The 26,390-nt window shown below is 36.7% G+C and overlaps 1 protein-coding gene and 1 non-coding gene across 12 annotated transcripts in view; one reads left to right on the top strand and one right to left on the bottom strand.

The window, feature by feature from the left end:
* Nucleotides 1-6,507: 6,507 nt before the first annotated feature.
* On the top strand, nucleotides 6,508-10,123 carry LOC114281596 (uncharacterized). 2 transcript variants are annotated; one of them, XR_014360987.1, is made up of 3 exons: nucleotides 6,508-6,718; nucleotides 7,550-7,624; nucleotides 8,048-10,123. It is a non-coding gene; the product is annotated as an uncharacterized LOC114281596 (transcript). The 2 variants fall into 2 exon arrangements; XR_014360988.1 differs by having other exon boundaries at nucleotides 7,522-7,624.
* A 1,912-nt stretch (nucleotides 10,124-12,035) lies between these two features.
* Nucleotides 12,036-26,390, bottom strand: part of LOC114281595 (uncharacterized protein At5g08430) — a 32,244-nt gene continuing 17,889 nt past the window's right edge. For 7 of the 10 annotated variants that reach the window (XM_082914582.1, XM_082914580.1, XM_082914581.1 and 4 more), the window contains 5 exons: nucleotides 24,363-24,422; nucleotides 20,745-20,795; nucleotides 14,466-14,536; nucleotides 13,418-13,644; nucleotides 12,036-12,596 (listed from right to left, as the gene is read on the bottom strand). In XM_082914582.1, coding sequence (XP_082770708.1) covers nucleotides 12,418-12,596; nucleotides 13,418-13,644; nucleotides 14,466-14,536; nucleotides 20,745-20,795; nucleotides 24,363-24,422 — 588 coding nt within the window. In that variant the 3' untranslated portion in view covers nucleotides 12,036-12,417. Of the gene's footprint in view, nucleotides 12,660-12,706; nucleotides 13,076-13,417; nucleotides 13,645-14,465; nucleotides 14,537-20,744; nucleotides 20,796-24,362; nucleotides 24,423-26,390 lie in introns of those variants that run through there. The other 3 variants (XM_082914588.1, XM_082914587.1, XM_082914586.1) reach the window with 3 other exon arrangements.

Raw genomic sequence — 26,390 nt, 5'->3', positions numbered from 1 at the left:
ATGTGCCTCGATTCTCGGACCACCAATCACGCATTTCCATGCATGATGGCCCAAGGAATCAAGTATGCAACTTTGATTTCAAATGCAATGCAAACCAATCAAACAAACAAGGCCCAATTCCTATCACCATGTCAAGGAACAAGGCATGCATGCAAGATGCAATGCAACCTAAGCATACAAGCTAGGGATGCAACATGCCGATACAAGCAAACATGCAAGGTGAGCATGCAAATAAGCAAGGGATGGTCTTAAACATGAATTGGGCAACTCTAGTTAGGCCCAAAACAGTGGCCAATGGAAGAAAATGAAGTGCCTCGAAATGCGTGCGCACAGGCACGCAAACCGAGGCAATGGCATATGCAATGCAATGGCTAAAATGACATATAGAATGCAACATGGACTTATACTAACATGAGAGAGCCTCAGCCACACTCACATAAGAGGCCGATGGATGAAAATGAAGTGCCTCGAAATGCGTGCACACGGGCACGCAAACCGAGGCGATGGCAAATGCAATGCAATGGCATGGAAAATGATATGCAAACATGCCAATGGGATTTCAGCAGCAAAATGAGGGGCAAAACAGCCCCGAAATGAGGCGAAAGTACGCCCGATGCATGGAATTCCTCCCGAAATGCGAAATTAGGCACCCAAAATGGCTTACAGCTATACAAAGCATGCATAATATGGACATGGAGCATGAAGACAGAAGCAAGACAGCTCTGAGACAAGCATTTTTACAGTTTATGACATGGCCAATCAGCAAGCAAAGATGGGGCTAAAATGGCATACAAAAACGGCCCTAAACATGCGATTATGAAGCAACTCACAGCTGCTAACTCCAAATAGGTTAGGGCCCTTCAACAACATTGAAGAGGGGCCCAAAATATGCACATTTACAGTTCATGGAAAGGCTTGAAAACAGGTACAAGCATGGCAAACAATTTATGCAAGATTAAGGCCACAAAAGGGCTATAACATGAGGTATACAAAACATTCACCAAACAAGAAAATACCCTTAATAAAACATGTTCAGGAGGTCAAAATAAAGCCACTTTTAGTTCGGACCAAGGTCCAAAAACAGCAACATCAGGGGCTGCCAAGACATACAAAAATGGGACCAAAAAGAGGATATAAAGGGGAGTATGACATGGAAGTCCCAAACAGTGTTGAGCCCTTCTTCAATGTTGAAGAAGGGCTCAAAATAAGCCTATCTACAGTTTACTACATCCTCAAAAACAGATTACACATAGGCCAAAAATAACATGCAAGATTAGGGCCTAAAGGAGAGATAAAGAAGGAAGTGTTAGCTACTATCCTCAAACAGCAAGAGGTCCTCAATTAAACATGAAGAGGGCCTCAAAATATGATGATTTTAAGTTTAGGTCGGAGCCCAAAAGTGCAAGCAACTATGGCTTAGATATAGGCCAAAAAAATGCGCAAAAGAGGGAAAATGAGACTCACCCTTGTAGAACCAAACTTTAGCAACCTTTGGACTGAGTTTGGGAGCTTTTAGCCTCTGGAGAACAGCCTCAAGCTGTTGGAATAGGCGTTGGATGCCTTGTGCTATGAGTTGATGAAGAAATGGCCCAAGAACAAGGGTGTTTGATGGTTGAATGGGAGAGATATAGAGAGAGATCAAGGGTTGTGTGTATGTATATCAGATATATATGGTATATCTCTGGTTTTTTTGCCTCAAGTCTCTAACCTAAACAAAGGAGGAGGAGAGGTGCTTATATAAGCAATAAAGCACTTAACTTACAAGCTAAGTCAAGGGAAAGGGGTCAAAGGGGTTCAAGGCTTATTGGAGAAGCTTGGACAGCTGGTAGGCTTCTTGAGGAAGCCAAGAAAAGGGGTCAAGGCTTCCTCAAGAAGCCTTGAGCAAAGGGTGCAAGAAAAGGGGCCAAAGGTGTGCAAAGGGTGCAAAACAAGCACACATGCACGTGGGGGATCAATTCTGTGCATTCCAGCTGGTACAGCTGGAATCCACTCAATCTGCAGAATACTCTGGAAGGTCGTCGGCTAGCAAAAATTGCCGGTCAGCACAAAAAAGTGCCGGTCGGCACAATAAATGGCCGGTCGGCACAATAAATTGCCGGCCGGCACAAACAGAGTGCCGATGGGTGGCCGGTGAGGTCAAAAAAGTGCCGGTGGATGTCCATATTGAAGCCCCGGAAGTTAGCTTTCCAATGGCGCAAACCTTGCATTAAAATTCCTTCTGTGCAAAAAGTTATGCCCTTTTCCGTGAAGCCGCGCAGATTCGATCCAACCGGGATGATGCCCGACTTCAACTGATCATATCTCCCCCACCCGGACTTGGCTCTAGAAGATTCTTGAGTGCAAAATGAAGCCCCGGAAGTAAGCTTTCTGACGGTGGTGGCCCCATAGCTAAACTCCAAGTGTACAGACAGATAAGCCCGATTCAGCGAGGGCTGCTCGACTCGCTTCTATCCGGATTCATGCCGAACTTCTCCCAAGCTAGTTTTCTCCTCTCCTTTCCTCTTTTCTTCAACTCCAAAACCCTAAACAAAGTGTTTTGAAAGATTTGCCTCTCTTCTTGCCGAAGAAATTGATTCTTTGCCCTGCACATCTCTCAACACAGAGCAAACCATCAGTAGTGCCCAAGTCTTAAGGGCGGTCAAAAATGGGGTGTCTACAATAGTGTAAGTTTTGTATGAAATTATTATTTTTTTCATTGAGTTGAAATAACTCGACTGATTTTGTATGACTTGTTCTTAATTTTTATTTCAAACATTGTTTTTAATTTTTTAAAACTGGTGATCCAATTTTTGAGATTTATGGACAATTAAAGAGAAGTTACTTTTATTTGCTCAAGCTTGTGCCATTAGGGACCTTAATGACAAAGTTATTTCCCATGTGAAATGGTAACCCTCGTCCACTTTTTAGAGGTCATAGAGGCTTTGTTATGAAATTCAAACAAAAAGCTCATTTTGGCTTGTTTTGAAAAGTAAGAAAAAAAAAAAATTTATTCACTCTTTTTTTTTTTTTTTAAACATACAAAAAAAATAGAGAGATAATATAATCAAAATAAACCAATAAATTAATTTTTTTCACGTTCTCAAAAGAGGCTTGTGCCTTGGCTTATGGGCTTATGTTGGTGGTTAAATCTATGTAGTAAATTTTGGATACTAATCCGTGTCAATCTATTAGGCCATCCGTAGCAATTATTTGGTATTATGAAACACAGGCTTAGCCATCAAAATGCCATTTTTTTTTTCTTCCTACCTAGGAAATTTCTATGAACTATTAATTAGAATGTTTTAAGACTCTCTTTTGATGCATATATTATAATTTTAAATTTAGTCGAGGTGTGTATAAATTGACTTAGATACTCAGTTATAAAAGATAAAAATAAAAAATTTGAAAGTTAATAATTATGAGTCGTAATTTTATATTATTTCTAGTAAAGTATGATGATATTTGAAATACTTCTCCCAAATTCCCAATCACGAGTCGTTTCAAATAGGGCTGCAAATGAGTCAAACTTTTCATGAACAAGCTCGACTAAGCTTGTTAAGGGCTCGGCTCGATTCGTCAAGCTCGACTCTTTTATTTTTATTTAAACAATATAAATAACATTAAAAAAAATTATCGAACCGAACCGAGTCAAACTTGAGTTTCATTAATATTAATGAGCTCTCATTATGTGTTAAAAATTAGGTATGCTCCTTTCAGGTCTCAAGTTGAACTCTCAGTATGTGTCATGTTTATAGGTATTATTTGAGATTTGTCCGATCTACGTGGAAGGGACGTTTGGTGTGGATTCTAAGATTAGTCGAGAAATACGTAAATTGATTTAGACATCCGACTATCATAAAAATAGAAAACTTAATTGAATAAACATAATCCAGACGCATAGGGAATAAGTCAATTGGATAGTTCAAGTGGGTAAAAATTATCGAGAATGAGTAATTTTATAAATCAAAAAATTTAATTTTTTCAAACATAATTTTTAAACAAAATTTTTTTATTTATATAAAATGTTTTGGTAATAGCATTTTTCAGGACGACTTCAAAGGCCTCTTTTGGCAAAGAGGTTAAAAGTCATTTTTTGACTTCTAATTTTTTTTTGGTCACATCATTTCTCTACTTTTTTTACACGTTTTTCCAAAAAAAAAAATTTTTAAAAATACGAAAAATTAGCTTTTAACATATTTCCTAAAACAACCTAAAAAAATTGTTTGTACTAGTTATAGTGGCCTAATGATGTAACTTAAGAGATAAGCGAAAGAATAAGAAGATTTAACCATATAGACAGGATTAACAAGCAAAAAATAAAATTTTCAATTCAAAAAATATAGACAGGATTCACAATTTAAAATTCAAAACCCTAATTTCAAAAAATATAGACAGGATTCACAATTCACAATGCAAAAAATATAGACAAGATTCACAATTCAAAACCCTAATTTCTGAAACCATATCCCTAATTTCTGATTTCACAATTCAAAACCCATCACCGAATAAAATAGTCATGATGATGAGCCACAATTAGGTCCATCGTCTTCTTACTTGGAACAAGTTCTCATTGTCTTTGTTTCTCCTAAAGATTAGAGAGTAAATAAATTACCCTATGAACTAGTGGTGCTATAAAAGTGTATGTATATGATGTCATTTTCAGTACCAAAAAATAAAAGGAAAAAAACTCACTTGTGTATTTTGTTCATCATATTATGGTCAGCAAAGTAGTTTCTAACATAACCCACTATCATGCATTTGTTTAGTGTAATTCATATGAGTTGCTTATAATTTTTTTTTAAAAATTTTATTTTGAGAGTATGTAATAAAATATTTGATACAAACTCTGTTTATAATTTATGAGTAAAAAAAATCTTAAATAAGTTTAAAAATTAATTAATAAGAAATTAAGAGATCAATATTTTTAACTTCTGTTAAGCAAGTCCATTATAAAAGTCCTTCATAAACTAATTAGCAACTTCATTGAAGGTGACGTGTCTTCTAAAGAAAATAAAAAATGTAGCTCCCAATGAGAAAATAAAAGAAAATTGTTAACATGGGTTGCCAAGCCAATAGGAGGAGTTGGGATTTTAAAATCTAAAACAGCTTAGAAGTGGTTTCAAACTCAAAATACGGCACCAAAACCTAGAGGTGGTGTGGTGGTTCAACAGACAATACATAACCATCCTACTAATAATCTTTAACAATTATTGGCAAACTAACAAGTAATTGACAGCTATTGAATTGTAAATAGAGAATGGTAATGCATGAATTCCATGGACAAGGGCAATTTTGCTTTTCAATTAAGTTTTTATTTATTCATTTATTTATTTATTTTAGTCGGGTGTTCAAGTCAGTTTACATGCATTTCAACTAATCCTAAAACTTTAAAATTAACGATTAAAAAAACATCAAGTGACCCCTTAAGTGACTCAAACTCGAGAATTTAAATCTTACCAAACCAATCCGGTGAGATTTCAATTAAGCATGAAGCCTTTAGAATTAGTTCTCTAGTCACCAATTATCCATTTATGCAAATTTCATTGGATACAAGATTGAAATTAAATCTAACCCTAATTCATGATTTCACATTCAATTGAAAACCCTAGAAAATTTTCACAATTCAAAACCTCAACATTTACAAATTCAAAACCACAATTTCAATTCACAAAGCCTATTCTACCCACATTTATATCAATTTCAATTCACAATATTTTCACAGTTGCAAACCCTATTCTATCAACATTTCCATCAATTCACAATATTTTCACATTCATGAACCCTATTCTACTCACATTATACCCACATTGTACCCACATTCACATTTTCACAAACACAATAAACACATAAAATTCAAATGAGACAGAGAGAGACAAATGCCATACCAGCGAGAGAGAGCAACCCACGGACAGAGAGAGAGCAGAGAGAGAGTCTGAGAGCAAAGGGAGCGAGAGCAGAAAGAGAGTGAGAGTAGAGAGAGACCGAGAGCGAGAGCAGAGAATGAGAGAGAGCCTGAAGTCGAAAAAACCCAAGTGTGAAAAGTGTGGTTGCAAATGACGGGGCTGGTAGAGTTTTTATATAAGTTTTAAAAGCGTGGTTACGAACCACACTTTCACTTAAAAACGATTTTGGTTAAAAAGCATGGTTCATAACCATACTTTCACAAGATTTTTTATTTTTTATTTTTGTTAAAAGCGTGGTTCACAATCACGTTTTCAAAAAAAAAAAAAATTAAAAGTATGGTTCATAACCACGCTTTTAAGGGAAATTTTTTTTTTGCTTAAAAACGTGATTAACAACCACGTTTTCAAAAAAAAAAAAAAATTCATTAAAAACCTGATTATAAACCAGACTACTTAATTAAAAACGTAATTTAGAAACGCGTTTTTATGATTTCATAACATTTCCGCGCGACAACCACACAAAAATGTTGAAAACGTAGCCTAATTTGATAATTTCATCCAACCAAAGCCTAGTTTGGAAATTAAGTTGGTAATTTGACTTAATTTGGGAAAAGCCCCAATCTCATCTCTCTGTCTCCCTCCGAAATACTCCCAAGACTGAAGAACTTCGAAGGTGCGATTGAAGAACCAATTAAAATTGGGGTTCTATGTCTATTCGATCACCTCTTCCAGAAATACTCCCAAGAGAGTCTGAAGGACACTTCGAAGGTGCGATTGAAAGGTTTAATCGAAGGTGCTGCTGATTGATTCTCTGCTTCGAAGGTGCGATTGAAGAGGTAAGTTAATCTTCGATTCTTCCCCCTCTTCTTCTTCATCCTCTTTCTTTCATTTCTCTTTTCCAGATTTTTGTGCTGTTTCTTCGCAGCAAACGATCTATTCTTCTTCCTTTTTTTTCATCTTTTTATTTTCCAGATTTTTGTACTATTTATTGGCAGCAAACGGAGAACTAAGATAAAGATCTGTTCTCTTTTCTTTTTCTTTTTTTCCCCCTTCGTTTTTTTGATTCTCTTCTCTTCTCTTTGATTTTCTCTTTCTTTGATCCTTCTTCTTCTTCTTCCTTTTTTTTTTTTTTCCTGATATATGTCCAGATTTTTGAACTAAGATCTGTCCAGATTTTTTTTTCTGATATATGTCCACATTTTTTAACTAAGATCTGTCCAGATTTTTTTTTCCTGATATATGTCATATATCACGCAATATGATACTTGTCACTGGAATATATATATTTTAGGAACCACGCATTGTCGGTAATTAATTAGTGAGGTGATGGATGCGTGGCTCCTAAATTAATTAGCTCGTATGATTTACTTTTTGTTTTTTTTTTGTAATTTCTCTTTTTAATTATGTTATTGAAGCTTAATGGGTAGGTTGGATGTTTAGTTATAATTTTTTTTTTTTAAAAAAAAAAAAAAAGAAACTACTTTTTTTTTTTTGAAATTATGGCACTCGCACCCCTGCTTCCTAGTAGCTGACCCTATTTAATGAGACTTGAAGATTGGTTTGGTTTGGTTTGCTTTGCTTTCCTTTCTTGGTGATATTTGTTGTTGTGTGTATTTTTAATTTTTTTTTATTAAGACAGGAAACGTGATGAGTAATGTTTCTTACAGTGTCGTACGAGTTGCATTGCTTGGTTGGAAATGCATCCTCCTTTGACGCTACACAGGCACCCGATGTGTGCCGAAGTAAGTAATTCTTTTTCGACGTCCATGTTATGTTTTTTTATTTTTTATGCTTATGAACTACCAATGGCATGTGGTTTGGGATGGATCACTAAAGACATGCATTGTATAATGTCATCTCTTGCATAAGCTTTAGGGTGTGCTTTGGTTTGGGTGTATCTAGTTGTTAGATTCATTTTTTTTTTAAAACAGTTGTATCATTTAGGGGCTTTTGGTTTTGTATTCATCTTTTCCCTTAGCATCTTTCTTTTTCATTTTTCATGTTTTTGGAAATAAAAATAATGGTAAGTTTGAAAAAACAATCGTTTTCATAGTGTAAGATTAGGTTCCATGGTTCAAATAATTTACCTTGATTACTTTTCTTGTGTTCATTAATGTGAGCCCTGGCCAATACTCAATCCTAACGAGTTGGATTTTAATTGAAAGGTAAAAAGGTAGTTTTTCCCGATCTTGCTGAGGAAGACTTTTGGGAGTAGCCATGGATCTCTCTATAAGACTTTGAGAGAATTGAGTGAGAAATACATCATGTGACAAACGGGAAGCTCCAATGAGAACAAATGATGGTTGCCATATTTCATTTTTCTAGGTGCACATGCCATACTTCATTTTTTTGGGAAAATAGGTATCGAAAATTCGAAGATAACATTTTAATGTTTGCCAAAATGGGTTGTTTCTAAAAATTTTCCCTAATTTTTTTTTTTGGAAATAGTTTGCTAAACAAGTTTTTTATATTTTCGAAAAAAATGAAAACAGAAAACAAGAACACAACCAAACAGGTATTGTTTTCATTTTTGATGTTTTATTTTTATGTTTTACGAAACAAAAACAATTAAAAAAAGTTCAAAATATCCATCGAATTTTGAAAATTAAAAAAAGAGGTCTAAAATGTTTCCTAAAAGGGGTTGTTTTGGAAAATTTATGGGAAAACAATTTGCCAATTAAGTTTTTTGTGCTAGTTTCTGTGTTTTTTCTGTCCTCAAGAACAGAAGACAAAAAACAAAAAGACAAAAACAATACCGAACTTTATATTTTCTATATTCTATGGTAAAAGGATGTTGTTGCTGAAATTCTAGTTCCAACACGTGTACTACCCTTGTTTTGATATATCCTATATAAATGCAAGGAGCTTATTTTATAAAGTGTTCCATGGAACTTCTATCAAACTAGGAAGATATTTTTCCTCTTTTTATTGCATGCATGCCAAACACATTTCCCATCTCCATACCCATCTTGTGTTATGAAGCATAGACAAGGATATGGGACACAGACACAACACAGGCACAGACACGTCGACATGGCAAATTTCAGAAAAGTAGAACACGGACACGGTTCGGGGATGCCACAAATAATTATATGTTGATATTTTGTTTACTAGAAATATATTATATTATATAGTTATATATGTGCATAATATATATAAAATTAAATAATTACTTTATACTATGTAAATCTTGTATCTAATTCCCTTGCATTAATTTTTAGACTAAACCATAGTAGTTTAAAAAAAAATCAGACAAATATAGCAAACATATATAATTATAATATTCTCTCATCCTCCTAAGTCATTTACTTATACATTTTTTTTTTTACATTTTAAGAATTATACATTATGTATTCTTAAAAATTATACATTTTTTAAGGGTACAAGATATTTGTGTCAAATTTTCGAACTTTGAAAATAATGCGATTGCAAATGTCCAAGAAGTGTTGGTCTTGTGTTTATATTTTAGTGATAGACATGGCCAAGAAGTGAAGGAGGAGTCAAAATGAGTGTCGGACACAGGTTCAAAATTAAGATTTTTGTTTTTAATTATGGACATGTAAATAAGAGTATCGGACATGTGTCCAAAAGTGTCCGAGGAGTGTCAGTGTCCAACACAAGTCTGACACGGACACTTCGCCTTCTAAGTAGTGTCTGTGCTTCTTAGTTGTGTTGTGTCCGATGTGGCCACTGCAAACATTTTGGAGTATTCGTATATAATTTAGATAATAGCTCACAGCAATGATAGAAGTCTTATCCTTATTATTATTATTATTGAATAAGGCCTATTTTGGCAATTAGGAAAAAAACCAGCTTATTGGCTTATTTGGATCACATCATGTGGACCTAACTTTAAATTGTTAAGTGGGAGTAGAATGATGTTAGGGGAATATTATTTCACTAGCAAAATCTTTGTCCTTTGCAGAGATGAGAAGCCAAAGTTGTGTTCTTTCCCAATAATGATTGCATGGTGAAACTGCTTACATTGACTTTTGTTTGCTTCATAAAACTTCATTTGTTGACCTTGTGATGTTGATATTGTTTCTGGTTGTTGGAAGGATTCTTCATGTTAATATGAAACAGCAAGAGATTGATAGATGTTTGCACATTGAGATTGTTCTAATGGTCTGTTGGTGCAGATTATCGAGCAATTCCAAAAGTGTCATCTAGATCATCCTATTGGAAAATTCTTTGGCGAATGCACTGATCTCAAAATAAAGCTTGATCTCTGTTTCCGACAGGAAGTGAGTTTTCGTTGTCCGGGTGTTCTGTTTTCCTTCCTAATTGGAATTTTAGTTAGAACCTCATGGTTATTCTTTGTTTTCTTTCACAGAAAGCATTGAAGCGAAAGGCGAATTTCGAAGAGAGTAAGAAACTGAAAGAGAGGCTACAAGCTCACAGAAAGGAAATAATGAGAGAAGATCTGAAGTGAGATGATTTATGAAATTTTTATTGTTTTGAAGTTATTGTGGAGGCTTTTATAGTTTGATAGCGAATACCTCAGAAGATGACCCATGTCATGGTGCATTGTGATAGCAAATTCATCTGTTAATAAATTTAAGAGACATTAATTTTATAGTGTAAGAATTATTTATTCACCAAGAAGATTTGTAATAATGCAAAGGAAGCCAATGGAAGTTCTGATATTTGAGAACTTGTTGGGGACCAAATAACAAAAGATGTTGAAAATTTTCTGATTTGTTTCCCAATTGTTGTGCATTCTGGATGAAATCAATATATATAACTGCTGTTCATGTTAAATGACTTTGAATTTGTTATTCTGATGTGGTAAAATGATTTTGACTTTCTTTGGGCTACTTATTCTGCAGAAGCAATCTCAGGTAAGTAATTAAATCAATTATAACCTGTCCCTCAATTATTTAATTCCAATCAAGTAAAAATGTTGGAACTCTTTAATTTCCCTTTGAGAATTGAGGTTAATTAATTAATTTATTTTTTTTAAGATTTCATTTTTTCAAAAGTTACTATTAGTCACATCAATTGGATTGGACCAGTCTAGGCTACAAAATTGGCTTTGTTTAGTTAATTTTTCAGAGCTTATTTTCTGATTTTTAAATAAAAAACTAATTTTAAAAAAATAAATATCAAAGCAGATATTTTTGAATTTTCAAAAATTATTTTTGCCTAAAAAATAGAAAATCATATGGTAATTCACTATGGTTTTAAGTTTTCACAAACCATATATATATATATATATATATTCTTTTGGCTTTTAGTTAATTTTTTAAATATTTTTTTGTCCATTATTTTATACTTTTTTAGATCTACTTAATCTAAATATATTTAAAAAGTACGAAATTTAAAAAAAAAATTACAAAATTTTTAAAAATATAAAAGTACATTATTGTATTTAATGATTTTTTAAAAAAAATTCGTAAATATTCTACTTTTTAATTTCTTTTAAATTAATTGCATTTAAAATTGACTAAAATATTTTAAAAATTCACTAAAAAGGAAAAAAAAAATACAAATTAAAAAGTCAAAAATTAATTTTGAAAGCAAACAGGTTTTAAATATTTTTCAGAAAACTAATTTAAAGAACTTGACCAAATAGATTTTCAAATTCATTTATGTAGATGTAACCATGATTCTTGAGTACTAATTTAAATGAATGCATCGCAAATTCGTAAATAAACCTACTTGCAAGGACCGATCCAAATCTTAGGTCTAGTAAGATACTTAACTGACTAGGTTGGTTCAGTTAAATTTTACCATAATCAAAACTCCCTCCTTCATGCCATGATATCTCATGTACCAAAAAACCAAAAACAAAAAACACATAAGGTGCAACTTTGAGCCAGGTAAACTAAAATTGAAATGCTTCCTTCTTACCCCAAACATAAGAAAAGCAATTATAAGCAACTGGCAAAAGATAAACTAAGCTCAACTTCTCAACAAATTGCACAACAGACAATGGAATTACATGTTGTAAAAGAATTCTCAGGAAGCTGAAGGCATTGCCCTAGTGGTACAGGCATGTCCCGGGTTTGATCTTCATCCTCTACCTCAACCACTGTACTTTGCATCACCAAAAGAAAAACAAAAAGAATTCTCAAAAATCTAATCAGGAATTTAATCTGATCTGTGTCTCCTCTTCATGGAAGAAAATCGAACTGTGGTCAACAGTAACAATAAAATCAAAAGCAATTATAAAATAAATAAGTTTTTCAAAACAAAACATCCACTTCTGAAATCTTCGGTTTCCTGCAATTATTCTCAAGTTCAAGCTATTAATGCTTCCAAAACAAATAAAAAACAGAACAGTCACATAACAAAACAAGTTTAAAAACAGTTAAAGTCTACTTATTTGCTTCTCTATGTCTGGGAAATTTCTGGTAGACAAACCACAAACTTCAAGTAATAATTTTCTGGGGAAAACCTGAGAAGAGCATTGTTCAATGAGATTGCATTGTCTTAACTTTGACCAACTTTCCACACCTTCAACTTCAAAGCAAAAGGACTAATCTCGCTCCAGCGTTTCAACATTGACAGCTAATGGGGCCCATTTCTTTCTTCATTTAGCCACTGAACACCACAGAGGTGTATCCACGCCTTTGAGTTTTTGCTTTCCAATTGCAACCCTTGAACCATCATTATCATCACTGCTACTCAACCCAGTCAACTGAACTGCCGAGGCCTCTTGGTTTCTCTTAATTTTTGGTTCTGACCTATCCAGCTCTTCAATGATAGATGCTAAGGAACGTTCATAAAACACAGAGAACTAATAATAAGGTGTTTTTTACGCTTTCTATCAACCTGATCAAAATAATATAAATAAGAATGAATAGTAAGCAGAAATTACAGAAAGATGAGGAGTTCAAATCAAATTGATAGGCATATAGTCTATAATCCACGATAACTATGGCACCCGTTACTTGAGCACAAGAGCAATGAAAGAAGCATTCATGCTCTTCACAAAATCTCCTCTCAAAAAAGCACGCATCATTGCCATCAAAATAATGATTACATTTCTCTAAATATATATATATATATATACAAGAATGCATTTAAATAATTACATTAAAAAATGGAACTATTCCATTTCAATGTTATGTTAAAACTTAGGAATGAATCTAATGAGTTCATGATAGACCGTTACAAGAAATTCTCCACTTCCATGGGAAGATGAGGAGATATTGCATACCTTTATAAACTGTCTCACCTAGGGTTACCTACAAAAAGAAGTGGGTGTGAGGAAAAAGGAATTCCCAAATAGAACTTTCAATTTCATTGCAGAGTTTTAAATTTTATGTTTATCATCCCTCTACACATAGAATCATAATTTCAAGAAACAATGTTGAAGCAATCAAAGTATTGCAAAAGAAAAATTCGAAGTACATTTCTGAAAAAATGGAACTTGAAATGGCTTGAAGCCAAAATTATATCCAATAGTTAATAGTCAGATTTAGAAAACTATTTCTTCTTGTACTGTATTATTCAGCACAACGGTTTTAGAACATCCAAAATTATTAATGGAAATACATGCATAATAGTAGAAATTTAATCAACTATACCTGAAGAAAATCCACTGCCTTTCGAGCTATCTCCAGAAATTGCCAAACTCCCTAGGAGGATTGATTTTGGCAAGCTTTCATCTCCCTGTTTATATTCTTTAATGGCATCATTGGCCATAGTTGCAAGTTCTGATACATCTGCAATCACCTTGGGAACCACTTGTAGCAACCGTGACTGTTCTGATGGCTTCTGAAGCAGCTGTTTTTTCTCCATGTATTCAAAGAACGTAGAAAACCATGTAGGTTAAGGGGCACATTAACATTTCACTGCAAATATTGTCACCTCATAGATGCTAAACAATTTATTTGTGAGTATATGAGCATTTATTTACATTCTCATGTGGATGACCCCCATTTTTTTGATTTACGATTTATCTATCCCATTGAATTCGGGGAGTAAAAATTAATACATATCTTTAGCAGTTTAAGTCTGAAACCATAAATCAATACAAGGTGTCAATTCAAATTGGATGTATAAGTCCACAAACGACGAAGCACACACTTTGGACATGCTGGGGGCACGTTGGGACACCGTGCGTCCCCTTTTGGACACGAGTCGGACACACTAGGGACACCTCGTGTCTCATTTTTTATAATATATTATGGTTTGATTTAATTTTATTTATTTATTTTAACTGAAATGGCAAATCCAAGGTTATGAATTTGATGAAAATAAATATTTGATATAGAATAAGTATATAAGATTGAAAAAGGTGACATATTAAATATATAAAATTATATGTTTTACATATGTCCCCAGCGTGTTGTGTCCTGCATTTTTTGAAATTTTGTGTCATGTCAAGAGTCCGTGCCTATGATTGTTAGCCAACAAATCAAAGAGTTTTAGCTTCTGCTCCTGCATACTAAAATCATAAATCAAATGAAATCTTAGGTTGTGGGTATTAACAAAAGAATAGTTGAGATTGTTCAGCAGTAATCCCCTTAATTTAGTGACGTGTGTGGTTGTTTCTGTACAAGCTATCATAGCCTCTTGGCAAATGCTAGTATACTGAATCTTCACTCACAAAACACTTATAAAAAAGGATATTCCCTTCTCCATCCTTTCTCATTTGCTCGATCAATGAGGTTTCTCAGTAAATTCAGCTCTTTAGCAATCCACTGACAATTTTCAATGTAAAGAAAGGTAAGCAGAAAAATAAAAAGCAAGCAACAGATGACAAATAAGCAGAAAGATTACAATGAACAAGGTGACATTTGGATGTTCTTAAATGAAAACCATAACCCCTTTTTTTTTTGTTCAACAATTGGGTATACAGGTAAACCAGACTAATCCCAAGACCCATGCCTCCTTACTGTAACCTTATTCAGATCAATCCATAAATTTTCAGTAAAACAAACAGTCACAAGGATATGAGATAAAAAGAAAGGGATCTACTTGACATGCATAACAAAATGGGATGATTACCATTTATTGACATAATCGGCATCCTAAGGGTAGAACTTGAGTGCCACAAATTATTCAATAGAAGGAATGGTAGGACACATTGGCCAAGAGAAAGCACAGGACCACCAATTTATGATGACACACTGCAGTAAGTTTGTAAACAAAAGACATAACACATAATTTGACTTAGAAAATATGAGGAAGAAGAACTCCGAAAATATGAGGAAGAAGGAATATATTTCTGTTATATTCAAAACTTCTTATTTTACAAGACCAAATGACACTCCTTATATAGGAGATATTACAAACATCATTATAACCCATTATATGCCACTTACATATTATATATTACCACTATCATATTATATACATGCCACTATCTACCACCAACACCACTATCATATTCTATACATGCCACTATCTACCACCAACACCACTATCATATCATATACATGCCACTATCTTATTATATGCATTAACACAAATTTCCAGCACTCCCCCTCAAGCTGGTTTGAAGATATCTTCCATAGCCAGCTTGCTAGTCAGCTTATCAAATTGCTTCTTGTGTAGTCCCTTCGTTAGCACATCAGCTAATTGTTCACCTGTTGGAAGGTAGGTCATACAGATTATGCCAGCATTGATTTTCTCCTTGATGAAATGTTTATCCACTTCTATATGTTTTGTGCGATCATGTAGAACTGGATTATGAGCTATAGATATAGCTGCTTTGTTGTCACAATAGACCTTCATAGGTGTCGGGTGAGAAAGCTTTAATTCTTCAAGAATTCTTTTAATCCACATTACTTCACAGATTCCATGGGCAACAGCTCTGAACTCTGCTTCTGCACTACTTCTAGCTACCACATTCTGTTTTTTACTCCGCCATGTAACTAGGTTCCCACCTACAAAGGAGCAGTATCCGAATGTTGATCTCCTGTCTGTAACACTTCCTGCCCAGTCTGCATCTGTGTATACTTCAACTTGAAGATGTCCATGTTTCTTGAACAGTAAGCCTCTCCCTGGAGTTCCTTTTAAATATCTTAAGATCTTATAAACGGCCTCAAAGTGCTCTGCCCCTGGTGAGTGCATGAACTGACTTACCATGCTGACTGCAAAGGCAATATCAGGCCGCGTATGAGACAAGTAAATCAATTTCCCGACAAGTCGCTGATATTGTTCCCTCTCTTTGACTTCTTCAGCCTTAGCAGCTTGTAACTTCAAGTTAGGCTCGATCGGAGTCTCCACCATCTTACAACCAAGCATACCTGTTTCTCCAAGGAGATCAAGAACATATTTTCTCTGATTAACGAATATACCTTCCTTGGATCTTGCAAATTCCATTCCGAGGAAATACTTGAGGGCTCCCAGATCCTTAATGTGAAATTCTTTTGCGAGTTTCTCTTTGAGGGCTGCTAACTCTGCTTCATCATTACCAGTTAAAATGATGTCATCAACATAAACAATCAAAATTGCAATTTTATTGTTTTTTGAATGTTTATAAAATATTGTGTGATCTGCTTGACTCTGCGAGAAGCCACAACTGATAACTGCCTTCCCAAAGCGTTCAAACCACGCTCTTGGTGATTGTTTGAGTCCGTATAATGACTTGTTCAATCTTCATACTTTGTCGCTTCCAAGTCTCTGCTCAAATCCCGGAGGTAGGCTCATGAACACCTCCTCTTCAAGATCACCATTGAGAAATGCATTTTTAATGTCAAGTTGATGTAGAGGCCAATCTGAATTTACTGCAAGAGATAACAGTACTCTGATGGAATTTATTTTAGCAACAGGAGCAAACGTCTCCTGATAGTCGATCCCATAAGTTTGAGTGAAGCCTTTAGCCACCAGTCTCGCCTTGTATCTCTCAACGCTTCCATCTGCGTTACATTTTATCGTAAACACCCACTTACACCCAATTGTTTTCTTGTCTTTGGGTAGATCAACTATCTCCCAAGTACCACTTCTCCTTAAAGCATTCATCTCCTCCATGACTGCTAATTTCCAATTCGGATTATCCAATGCTTCCTGTATATTCCTTGGAACAAACAAGTGTGAAATCTTAGATGTGAAAGCTCTATGGTTTTTAGACAGTCTTTGATAGGAGAGGTAATTTGCAATAGGATGTTTAATGCAATTTCGGACACCTTTCCTAATTGCTATAGGAACATCAAGGTCGGAAATAGAAGGAATAGGATTACCTAAAATTTCGATGCCAGAACTCGGGTGGACATTCGGGTCATTAGGATGGACATTCGGGTCATTATTCCTCAGATGAAATCGCTTCCTAGTATAAACCTGAAGCTCAGGATTTAGATCATTTTGTAGTACTTCTCCCCCTAAACAAGAATCTTCTTGACTAGGCACCATAGAACTTGGTTCTCCTAAGTGATCATTATCAGACAGATGTGGTTTTTGTGTAGGATAAATGACATTGGGGAGCGGGATAGAAATATCCCAAAAACGGTCTTCTACTCCACTTGTCTCCCCCTGAAGAGAAGTGTTGGGGAAATAGGATTTTGTTTCCACAAATGACACATCCATACTCACATGAAATTTCTTGGTTTGAGGATCGAAACACTTGTACCTCTTTTTGTTTGAGGAATAACCCAAAAAGACACATTTTATAGCACGGGAGTCAAGTTTTGAACGAAATTGACTGGGAACATGAACATAGGCAGTACATCCAAAAACTTTGGCGGGTAAATCAGAAAACAACCTCGTGTCAGGAAAAAAAGTTTTGAGACAATCGAAAGGTGTTTTGTATGTTAACACCTTTGTAGGCATCCTGTTTATCAAATAAGAAGCTGTTAAAATTGCGTCACCCCATAAATATTTAGGAACATGCATGTAAAACATTATAGCACGTGCTACTTCAAGTAGATGTTTATTTTTTCGTTCTGCAATGCCATTTTGTTGAGGGGTATCCCGACATGTAGATTGATGAAAAATCCCATTTTTTTCCAAAAACTCACCCAACTGCTCATTGAAATATTCTGTTCCATTATCAGAATGTAAAATACCAATTTTGGTTTGAAATTGGTTTTCAATCATATTGTAAAAATTTGTGAATAAATTTTTCACGTCAGATTTTTTATTCATCGAATAAATCCAACATAAGCGGGTATGGTCATCAATAAATGTAACAAACCATCTTTTACCAGAAAGAGTAGTGATTTTAGAAGGGCCCCAAACATCACTATGAATTAAATAAAAAGGTTTGGAAGCCTGGTAAGGTTTTGGCAAATAAGTAGAGCGATGAAATTTTGCAAAAATGCAACTTTCACAATGAAAAGAAGAACAATCAATCCCTTTAAATAATTCTGAAAATAAATGTTTCAGATAAAGAAAACTAGGATGTCCTAGCCTATAGTGCCATAGCATTATTTTTTCTCGAACAGAGATTGAACTAGTACTATTAAAGCTCTGAGCTTTTTTATTACTAACAGGTACTTCATCAAAGTAGTAAAGACCTTCAAGCATCCTAGCACGCCCAATCATCATCCCCGAGTTCTGGTCCTGAAATTCACAATGGGATTCAAAAAATGTAACACGACAATTAGAATCCTTAGATAGTTTACTGACAGACAAAAGGTTACAGGCTAAGTTGGGGACGTGAAGAACAGCATTGAGATTAATTTTCTCAGTTAGTTTAATAAATCCTTTTCCTGCAATAGGTGAAAAACTACCATCGGCTATTCTGATTTTTTCATGACCAGAACAAGGGAAATAGGTACTAAATAAATGGGAAAAACTAGTCATGTGATCGGAGGCACCGGAATCTATGATCCACGGAGAGAAGTTTAGGCAAGAGAAGGCTTTAGGATTTCTACCTGTTTGTGCCAACAAAACACTAGGAGTACCGGATGAGAAGTTGGATTTTATCAGCTTTAAGAGTTGATCAATCTGCTCTTTGTTGAAGGGACCTGAATCGGCTTCATTAGCGGTAGGAAAGCCACGATTCTTCTCTCCTTGTTTGCTGCTTTTCCAGTTGACAGGTTTGCCATGGATCTTCCAACACGTTTCGCGTGTATGGCGAGGCTTGTTGCAAAAATCACACCAGACCCGTGGATTATCATCAAACCTGCGCTGGTAATTTGCAGCCTTGTTGGCCGCAGCATCGCTAATTAAAGCAGAAATTTCAATTGATTCACCAGTACCTTTTTTCTTAAGCATGACGCTCCTTCGGCTCTCTTCCCTTCTGACTTCGGCAAATACTTCACCAATGGATGGGAGAGGAGGTCTGCCAAAAATTCTTCCTCGCACTTCATCGAACTCAATGTTGAGGCCGACAAGAAACTTGTAAATACGGCTGTCTTCCACAGTTTTCTTGTGGTGGTTGCAGTCGTCAACCGATTTCCATTCGTATGTGTTGAAGATGTCAAGATCCCGCCACAACCTTTTCAACGAATTGAAATATTTGGTGACGGAATCATCTCCTTGACGAATCTCTCCCAACTTCAAAGTTAATTCGAAAACTTGAGATTGATTTCCTAGGTCAGAATACATCTGACTAACATTATCCCACAATTCTTGTGCAGTAAGATAGCACATGTAATTAGAGCTTATATCCTCCTCCATGGAATTGACCAACCATGTCATAACCATGGAGTTTTCAGCGTCCCAACTGTCGAACAGCGGATCATTAACAGCAGGAGCTTCTTGTCACCAGTGATGTAACCGATCTTTCCTTGCCCACGGATATACATCCGGACAGATTGTGACCAGCGGAGAAAATTATCACCATTTAGGCGGATGGTGGTGATTTGGACAGAGTGAGAGTTGGACGTTTTCACCGGAATGGCAGCGGCAGGGGTTGAAGTGGTTTCGGACGTGACTTCCGACATGGCTATGACGGTTTTAGGGCTGCTGTGTTTTTTGTTGCTCTGATACCAACTTAGAAAATATGAGGAAGAAGAACTCTGAAAATATGAGGAAGAAGGAATATATTTCTGTTATATTCAAAACTTCTTATTTTACAAGACCAAATGACACTCCTTATATAGGAGATATTACAAACATCATTATAACCCATTATATGCCACTTACATATTATATATTACCACTATCTACCACTATCATATTATATACATGCCACTATCTACCACCAACACCACTATCATATTCTATACATGCCACTATCTACCACCAACACCACTATCATATCATATACATGCCACTATCTTATTATATGCATTAACACAAATTTCCAGCAATTTGTAATACATATAATGTTATAGGAAATGTTTGTGTTTTTCAATAATTCATTTCATAACCAACAAAAGCACACAGTTTCACTCTCACATACATACACACTAACAAACAATGTTGGATAGCTTGATATACACGGTTGGGTCCATTTCGTAAATTGGTGACCTAACACGGTATCTGAGCTCAGGTTGGGAGAGGTCTTGGGTTCAAGCCTCTCTGTTTGCATTCTTTCTTCTTTCTGTGTATGATATGTATGGATGTTTGCATCTCCACGTGCAAGACGGGATTGCACGTGAGGGAGGCTATTGGATAGCTTGATAAACACTGTTGGCCCATTTCTTCACAGCTTGAGCTTTTGTGACAATTGGTGACTAAACAAACAAATCCACACATGGGGTCATAGACAAACACAAAGGATGCGCTAAAATGCAATGCTTTGGTAGGATATACAGTGAGCACATGCTGAACTTCAACTCAAGAAGTCCTAAGAAGCAAACTAACAAACACAGAAGAAACCCAGAAGCTTTCGTGACCGGACATATTTGGCCTTTTTTCCATTCTATTTTTGTTCCTTTTTGCTCACTCCTATTATTTGCTCTCAAGATTGATGGAAGTTAAATTCTAGACTGTACAACTCACAGATTGTTCTATGGAAAAGCACAAAATAAATGAATAATGTACGTTTACAAATAACATTGGAGCAGAAGTTCATACATGCTTTGTTATATCTTCATGCAGACTTCTGGCCTTCAGTTCAATGTCCACCTGTCAGATAAAATGTTTCAAGACAGTTTAAATAAACTTTCAATCAGAATATTTAACATTGATTAGCTAAATAAACAGAGGGAAATGTAAGGAGCAGCAGCAAAGTTTGTCTACATAATCCTGGATTGTGACACAAAATAAGTTCAAAAATTGTTTTTAACATTGTAACATAGTGATTCCATTTAGTTAAGATATAATATAATAACCAACTTAAAATACTTGGTGAAAGAATAAAAATGCCGTAAAATGAGATGATCAATACACAAACACGAGTGCAGATTGCTTTCTTCTTAAGGCCAGTTGTCCGCTACAGGATCCTTATATATTGAGAATATATATATTGATCAGCAACAAAAGAAACTTTTTTTTTGATAAATAAGACAACATTTATTAAGAAAGCATCAAGATGATGCAAAGAATACAAAGCCGCTCAAACAGCGAATGGAAGAGAAAGCGCACCACCTCCTAATCAAGAATATCCTCTAAAAAATCTAGAAAAACAAACAAATCCAAATCAAACTTCTGTTCCAACCAACTATGCAAAACTACAAGGAGACAATTCTCAAGCCATGAAACGCTATGATGAACATCTTGAAAAGTTCGCCTATTACGTTCCATCCAAATTAATCACATCAAACAAAGTGGCACCAAAGACCACACTCGCCGCCGCCGCCGACCAACTCGAACACCACGCCAACTCCACAGCATATCCATTACCCGCCGTGGCTGAACCCAAGCAATTCCAAAAAGAGAGCAAATAAGACGCCACAAACGACTCGCCACAGAACAATGCAAAAACAAATGATCCACGAACTCCCCGTCTGCACGACACATACAGCAGCGATTTACTAAAATATGACCTCGCCGCACCAAGTTATCAATCGTAAGATTCCAGCCTAAGGCCGCCGTCCATATGAAGAAGGCCACCTTGGAAGGAACCCTTGGCACCCAAATGCTCCGCCAAGGAAAATCTCTCCTCACCACGCCCACTAAACTTCTGTAGTAGGATGAAACAGAAAAACGCCCCTTGGCTCCCACCACATTTCACCCCAAAACATCCAACCCTTGCCTAGTCACGCCCAACACATACAAATAACCCCATAACCACAGCAATTGATCAACCTTCCAATCCTAAACCGGTCAGCACAATTGAATGTCCCATACCACCACATTCCCACCCCCCAAATAAGATGCCACCATAGCTTCCTGATCCCCCACCAGGGCAAAAATCAATGGAAAACGATCCGCCAACAAAGCCTCACCACACCATCTACCCTTCCAGAAGCACACCCTCATCCCGTCACCCACCCGAAACCCCACCTTCTCCCAAAACTCCACCCTCCCCAACCAAATTCTTTTCCATAAACCACAACCATGAGAACTAATCACATTCCCTGACCCCCAACCCCCTCTCTCCGGGCCATACTTACTAGCCACCACCCGTCGCCATAGCTACTGCGGCTCCCAAGCAAAGTGCCACAACCATTTCCCCAACAAAACTCTATTACAAGTCACCAATCTCCGAACCCCCAACCCCCCAGCCTCTTTTGATTGACATACCTGGCCCCAATCCACCAATTGATATCTAAAGTCAACCCCCCTACTACCCCATAAGAAATCCCTTTGAAGCTATTCCATCCGTCGTGCCACCGATACCGGAATAACAAGCAAAGACATGAAATACATTGACATGCTACTCAACACACTCTTGATCAAAGTCAACCGACCACCTTTCAAAAGATATTGCCTCTTCTATCCGGCCAACCAGCGTTGAATCCGCGCCACAACTCCTTCCCACACTCCTGATGCCTTAAACGTTGACCCCAAAGGAAGGCCCAAATAAGTTGCTGGAAGAGCCGACACCCGGCAGCCCAACACCGCTGCCCACTAGAAGACTCTCTACCTGACCCACCGGGATCAGCTCTGATTTCCTAAAGTTACCCTGAAGACCTGAAACGACCTCATAGTATAACAAGACACATTGCAAATACCCTACTTGCTCCGCCCCTGCCCCACAAAAGATCAAAGCATCATCAGCATACAGCATATGGGAGACACAAATAGTTGCCCCGTAAGTGATCCTACCAAAAAACCATCTAGCAAACCTTCATGAATGGCCCAATCTAACAGTCTACTCAAAGCCTCCATCACTAAAATCAGCAGTAAAGGCGATACAGGATCCCCTTCACGGAGACCTCGATGTGTTGGAAAAAAATCCACCGGCGAGCTATTAACCAAAACAGACATCTTGACAGTAGAGATACAAAACAGGATCCACTGACACCAAGTCTCTCCAAAACCCATGCGACCCAAAACATACAACAGAAACTCCCACCGGACATTGTCGCAAGCCTTCTCAATGTCCAACTTACAAAGCAAATCTGGTAGGTCCTGTCGAATCCAGAAATCCACACACTCATTGGCCACCAACACTGCATCCAGAATTTGGCAACCCCCCACAAAAGCATTTTGAGATTCAGACACAACCGTCTGCAGGACCCCACGAAGCCTATTTGGCAAAACTTTAGCCAAAAGCCTATTATAGATAAGAAAAGGTACAAAGAGAGGACAAGAAGTCCTTTTCAAATGACTTAACTCGTTTGGGAACAGGCTAATTTAGTAACTTTTTGACTATTTGGCTAAAAAGGTAGGTAAAAAAAACTTGTATGTTTGGGATAACTTTTTGGCTAATTACGAAAAGATGTGCAAAAAGTAAAGAGAAAAGAGAATCTTTGACTTTTTAGTATGGGTTGTTGGCTTTTTGGCTAATTTAGTAACTTTTTGGCTAATTGGCTAAAATAGCCTCTTGCCAAACGAGGCTAAGCAATTTATGAAGCCAACCCACAAAAGGCAGGGTAAGGCTGAAAAGATAACCCAATGAAGTACAATGATATAGCGAATGCCTACACGACAAGGGGCAGGAGTGCAGCAAATCAGTCATCATTTGGTACAGGCAAAACTTTAAACTGATGGGTAGAGGAACTCTAGATTAAGAAAATCTGAACTGTAGAGGAATGGCTTATTTGCAAGTTGCATGAAAATAAGTTCAGATTTAGGGCTAGACAAAAATAATAATCAATCAGTCATGCCACAGTTTGTTGCATATTTTCTATATCAAATGGGTGTAATTGGCAGGAACACTTGCCCTGCATTTTTATCATTAAGACCTAATAGAAAAGTAGGTGATGGTTCAAATTCTGCAGAAATAGCCTTACTTTTCCAGTTCAGTCGAGTTGAAAGAAATTACGAGTATCCAAGAAGGATGGGAGGCATTCAGGGACAGAGAAACCAGATTATAAAGACTCAGTAGTTCCAACGCTTCATTTGGCTGGATCCTCAGAAAATTCAAATGCAAACTACATTTTGTTCTTAAATTAGTTTTTCTGATGGTAAAAAAAATTAAGAGAAAAAGGAAGATTTTTTTTTGCTCCTCTCCAATTCCTCTTCTAATCGGATTCACTTATAATAACAGTATTTACGACACTGATCCCTTTATCAATATAATTAAAGAAGTTTTACTTTTCCAATGAATAAAAGAAAAAAGAATAAAAAAAAGTAGGAACTTACTATAGTAGGCTTTTTCATTAACCCATCTTTCAATTTTTGACTCAAATCTTCACATTCTTCCTGTAAAAGAAAAAGCCAACTACTGTAATGATAGAAATGATAAACTGTTAGAATTTCCCATCTTTACCTTCACCTACTCCACTACACACTCCACTTCACCTACCTCCACTTCACCACACACTCCACTTCACCTAACCCACTATCACCTCCACTACACCTACTACCACATTTTCTTCTATATATAGATTGTATAGGAATTGTAATTTATCAATCTTGTAATACATCAAAATATCAATCAATAATACATAAAATCTTACATGGTATCAGAGCTATAAGATTTAGGCCTATACTCCTTTCTTTCCGGCGGGCAGCCGGCCGGCAACCTTGCCTTCGCTGCCCGCTGGAGTTTTTCAACACATACCTTCACTGCATAGCATCTCGGAGGCCGGAAGCAGTCTCTCTCTCTCTTCTTTCTCTCTCTCTTCCTGTAATCTGCCAACATTTGAGGCATTGTCTGCATTAATTCAGCAGTATTGGCCCGCTTTTCCGCTGATATCCTATCACATTTATGCCCGTTCCTCTTAGTCCTCATCTCTTTCCTTGCCGGGTCATAGGGCCAATCTTCACCAGCAAGAAGAACTTCTTTGCGGAGACGAGCTCGGTGGCGGGCGCTAATGCCAAGCGACTTCCATGCCCCAAGCTCCCAATAACCCCAAACACCCTTAGAGAGCTCATCCTTGTACTTCACCAACTTCTCTCGCCATGGATATTGCTGCTGTCAAAAAGCTTTTCGTCTCACATGGAGTTGGGTTGGCGTTCACGAGAGACGCACGACACACATGAGGGAAAGTTTTGGGCTGCTAGGTTTGATGGAGAGTATGAAAGGATAAATGAGTGAATAAAATAAGCAGGTTGGCGGTGAGGCACTGGAATAAACACACTGACAAACACAGACCCTTGTTCTCCACCTCCCTCTTTTTCTAAATTATTCCCTGACAGTGCTTGTTCTCCACCTCCTTCTTTTTTCTACATTATTGGGGCCCTGACAGTGCTTGTTCTCCACCTCCTTCTTTTTTCTAATCAATATTTTTTTATCACCGCCCACTCTATGATTTCAATTTTTTTATTATTATTCTTATTACTTCGAGTTCCTACATTCTCATCAATTTTCTTTTATCTATATATATATATATACTTTCCTATTTCTTTTCTTTTTTTTTTATATATTTACTTTACTCCATCTTTTGACAAGCCCAAGCCCCACAAAGCAAACCCATCATTTTCCTTTTCCATTAGTGGTCGGCCCACCCCACCACATTTGAATCTCCCATTTTTTTTTTTTTTATTAAAAAAAAAAAAAAAAAAAAAAAAAAAAAAAAAAAACAGAAGCAGAAGCACTGCACACCAAACTCTTTTTATTCATGTCGGGGCTCACCCCGCTCACCATTTTACACCAAAAAAAAAAAAAAAAAAAAAAAAAAAAACCATCAACCACACCCACAACGGGTTTTTTTCTTCTCTACTCTACTGCAGGTCTCTTCTTCTTGTTTTTCTCTTGGGTGTCCCTTACCGGCGCTGCCTCCATACTTCCCACGCCGCCGAGCACGTTCACTCCTCCCTGCTCCTCCACTGCAGCATATGGCAGCCCTCCAAATCGGAACATCACGGTGGCCTTCCGCTTCAGCTCCTTGTTTTCTGCCCTTAGCACGCTTATCTCTGCTCGCGCATCCTTATACATGCGTTGGAGCAGAGCCAGCTGGGAGTTTAAATGCTGCACCTCATTTGTCCTACTCTGCAGCCGGTTCGACAAGTTTGTGACCGCCGTCATGCTTTCCACACATACCTTCAAAGTATACTGATTGGCCTCCACATCCGACAGCACTGCCATTCTTTGCTCCACAGACCGCATCGGAAAGTTCAACAGAGTATACCCAGCGGTGTTTGGTTGAGGTTCCAGTGCCACCGCACCAGTTCTCTCTCTCGTTGACTCGTTGAGGTCGGGAAAGAGGGTGAGCAGTCCACGGGAAG

This window comes from Camellia sinensis, chromosome 2 (assembly GCF_055761805.1).
Source record: "Camellia sinensis isolate YWXY chromosome 2, ASM5576180v1, whole genome shotgun sequence".
Lineage (NCBI taxonomy): Eukaryota > Viridiplantae > Streptophyta > Magnoliopsida > Ericales > Theaceae > Camellia > Camellia sinensis.
Note: the sequence above shows the minus strand (reverse complement) of the source record. Positions and strands in the feature narration are given on the sequence as shown.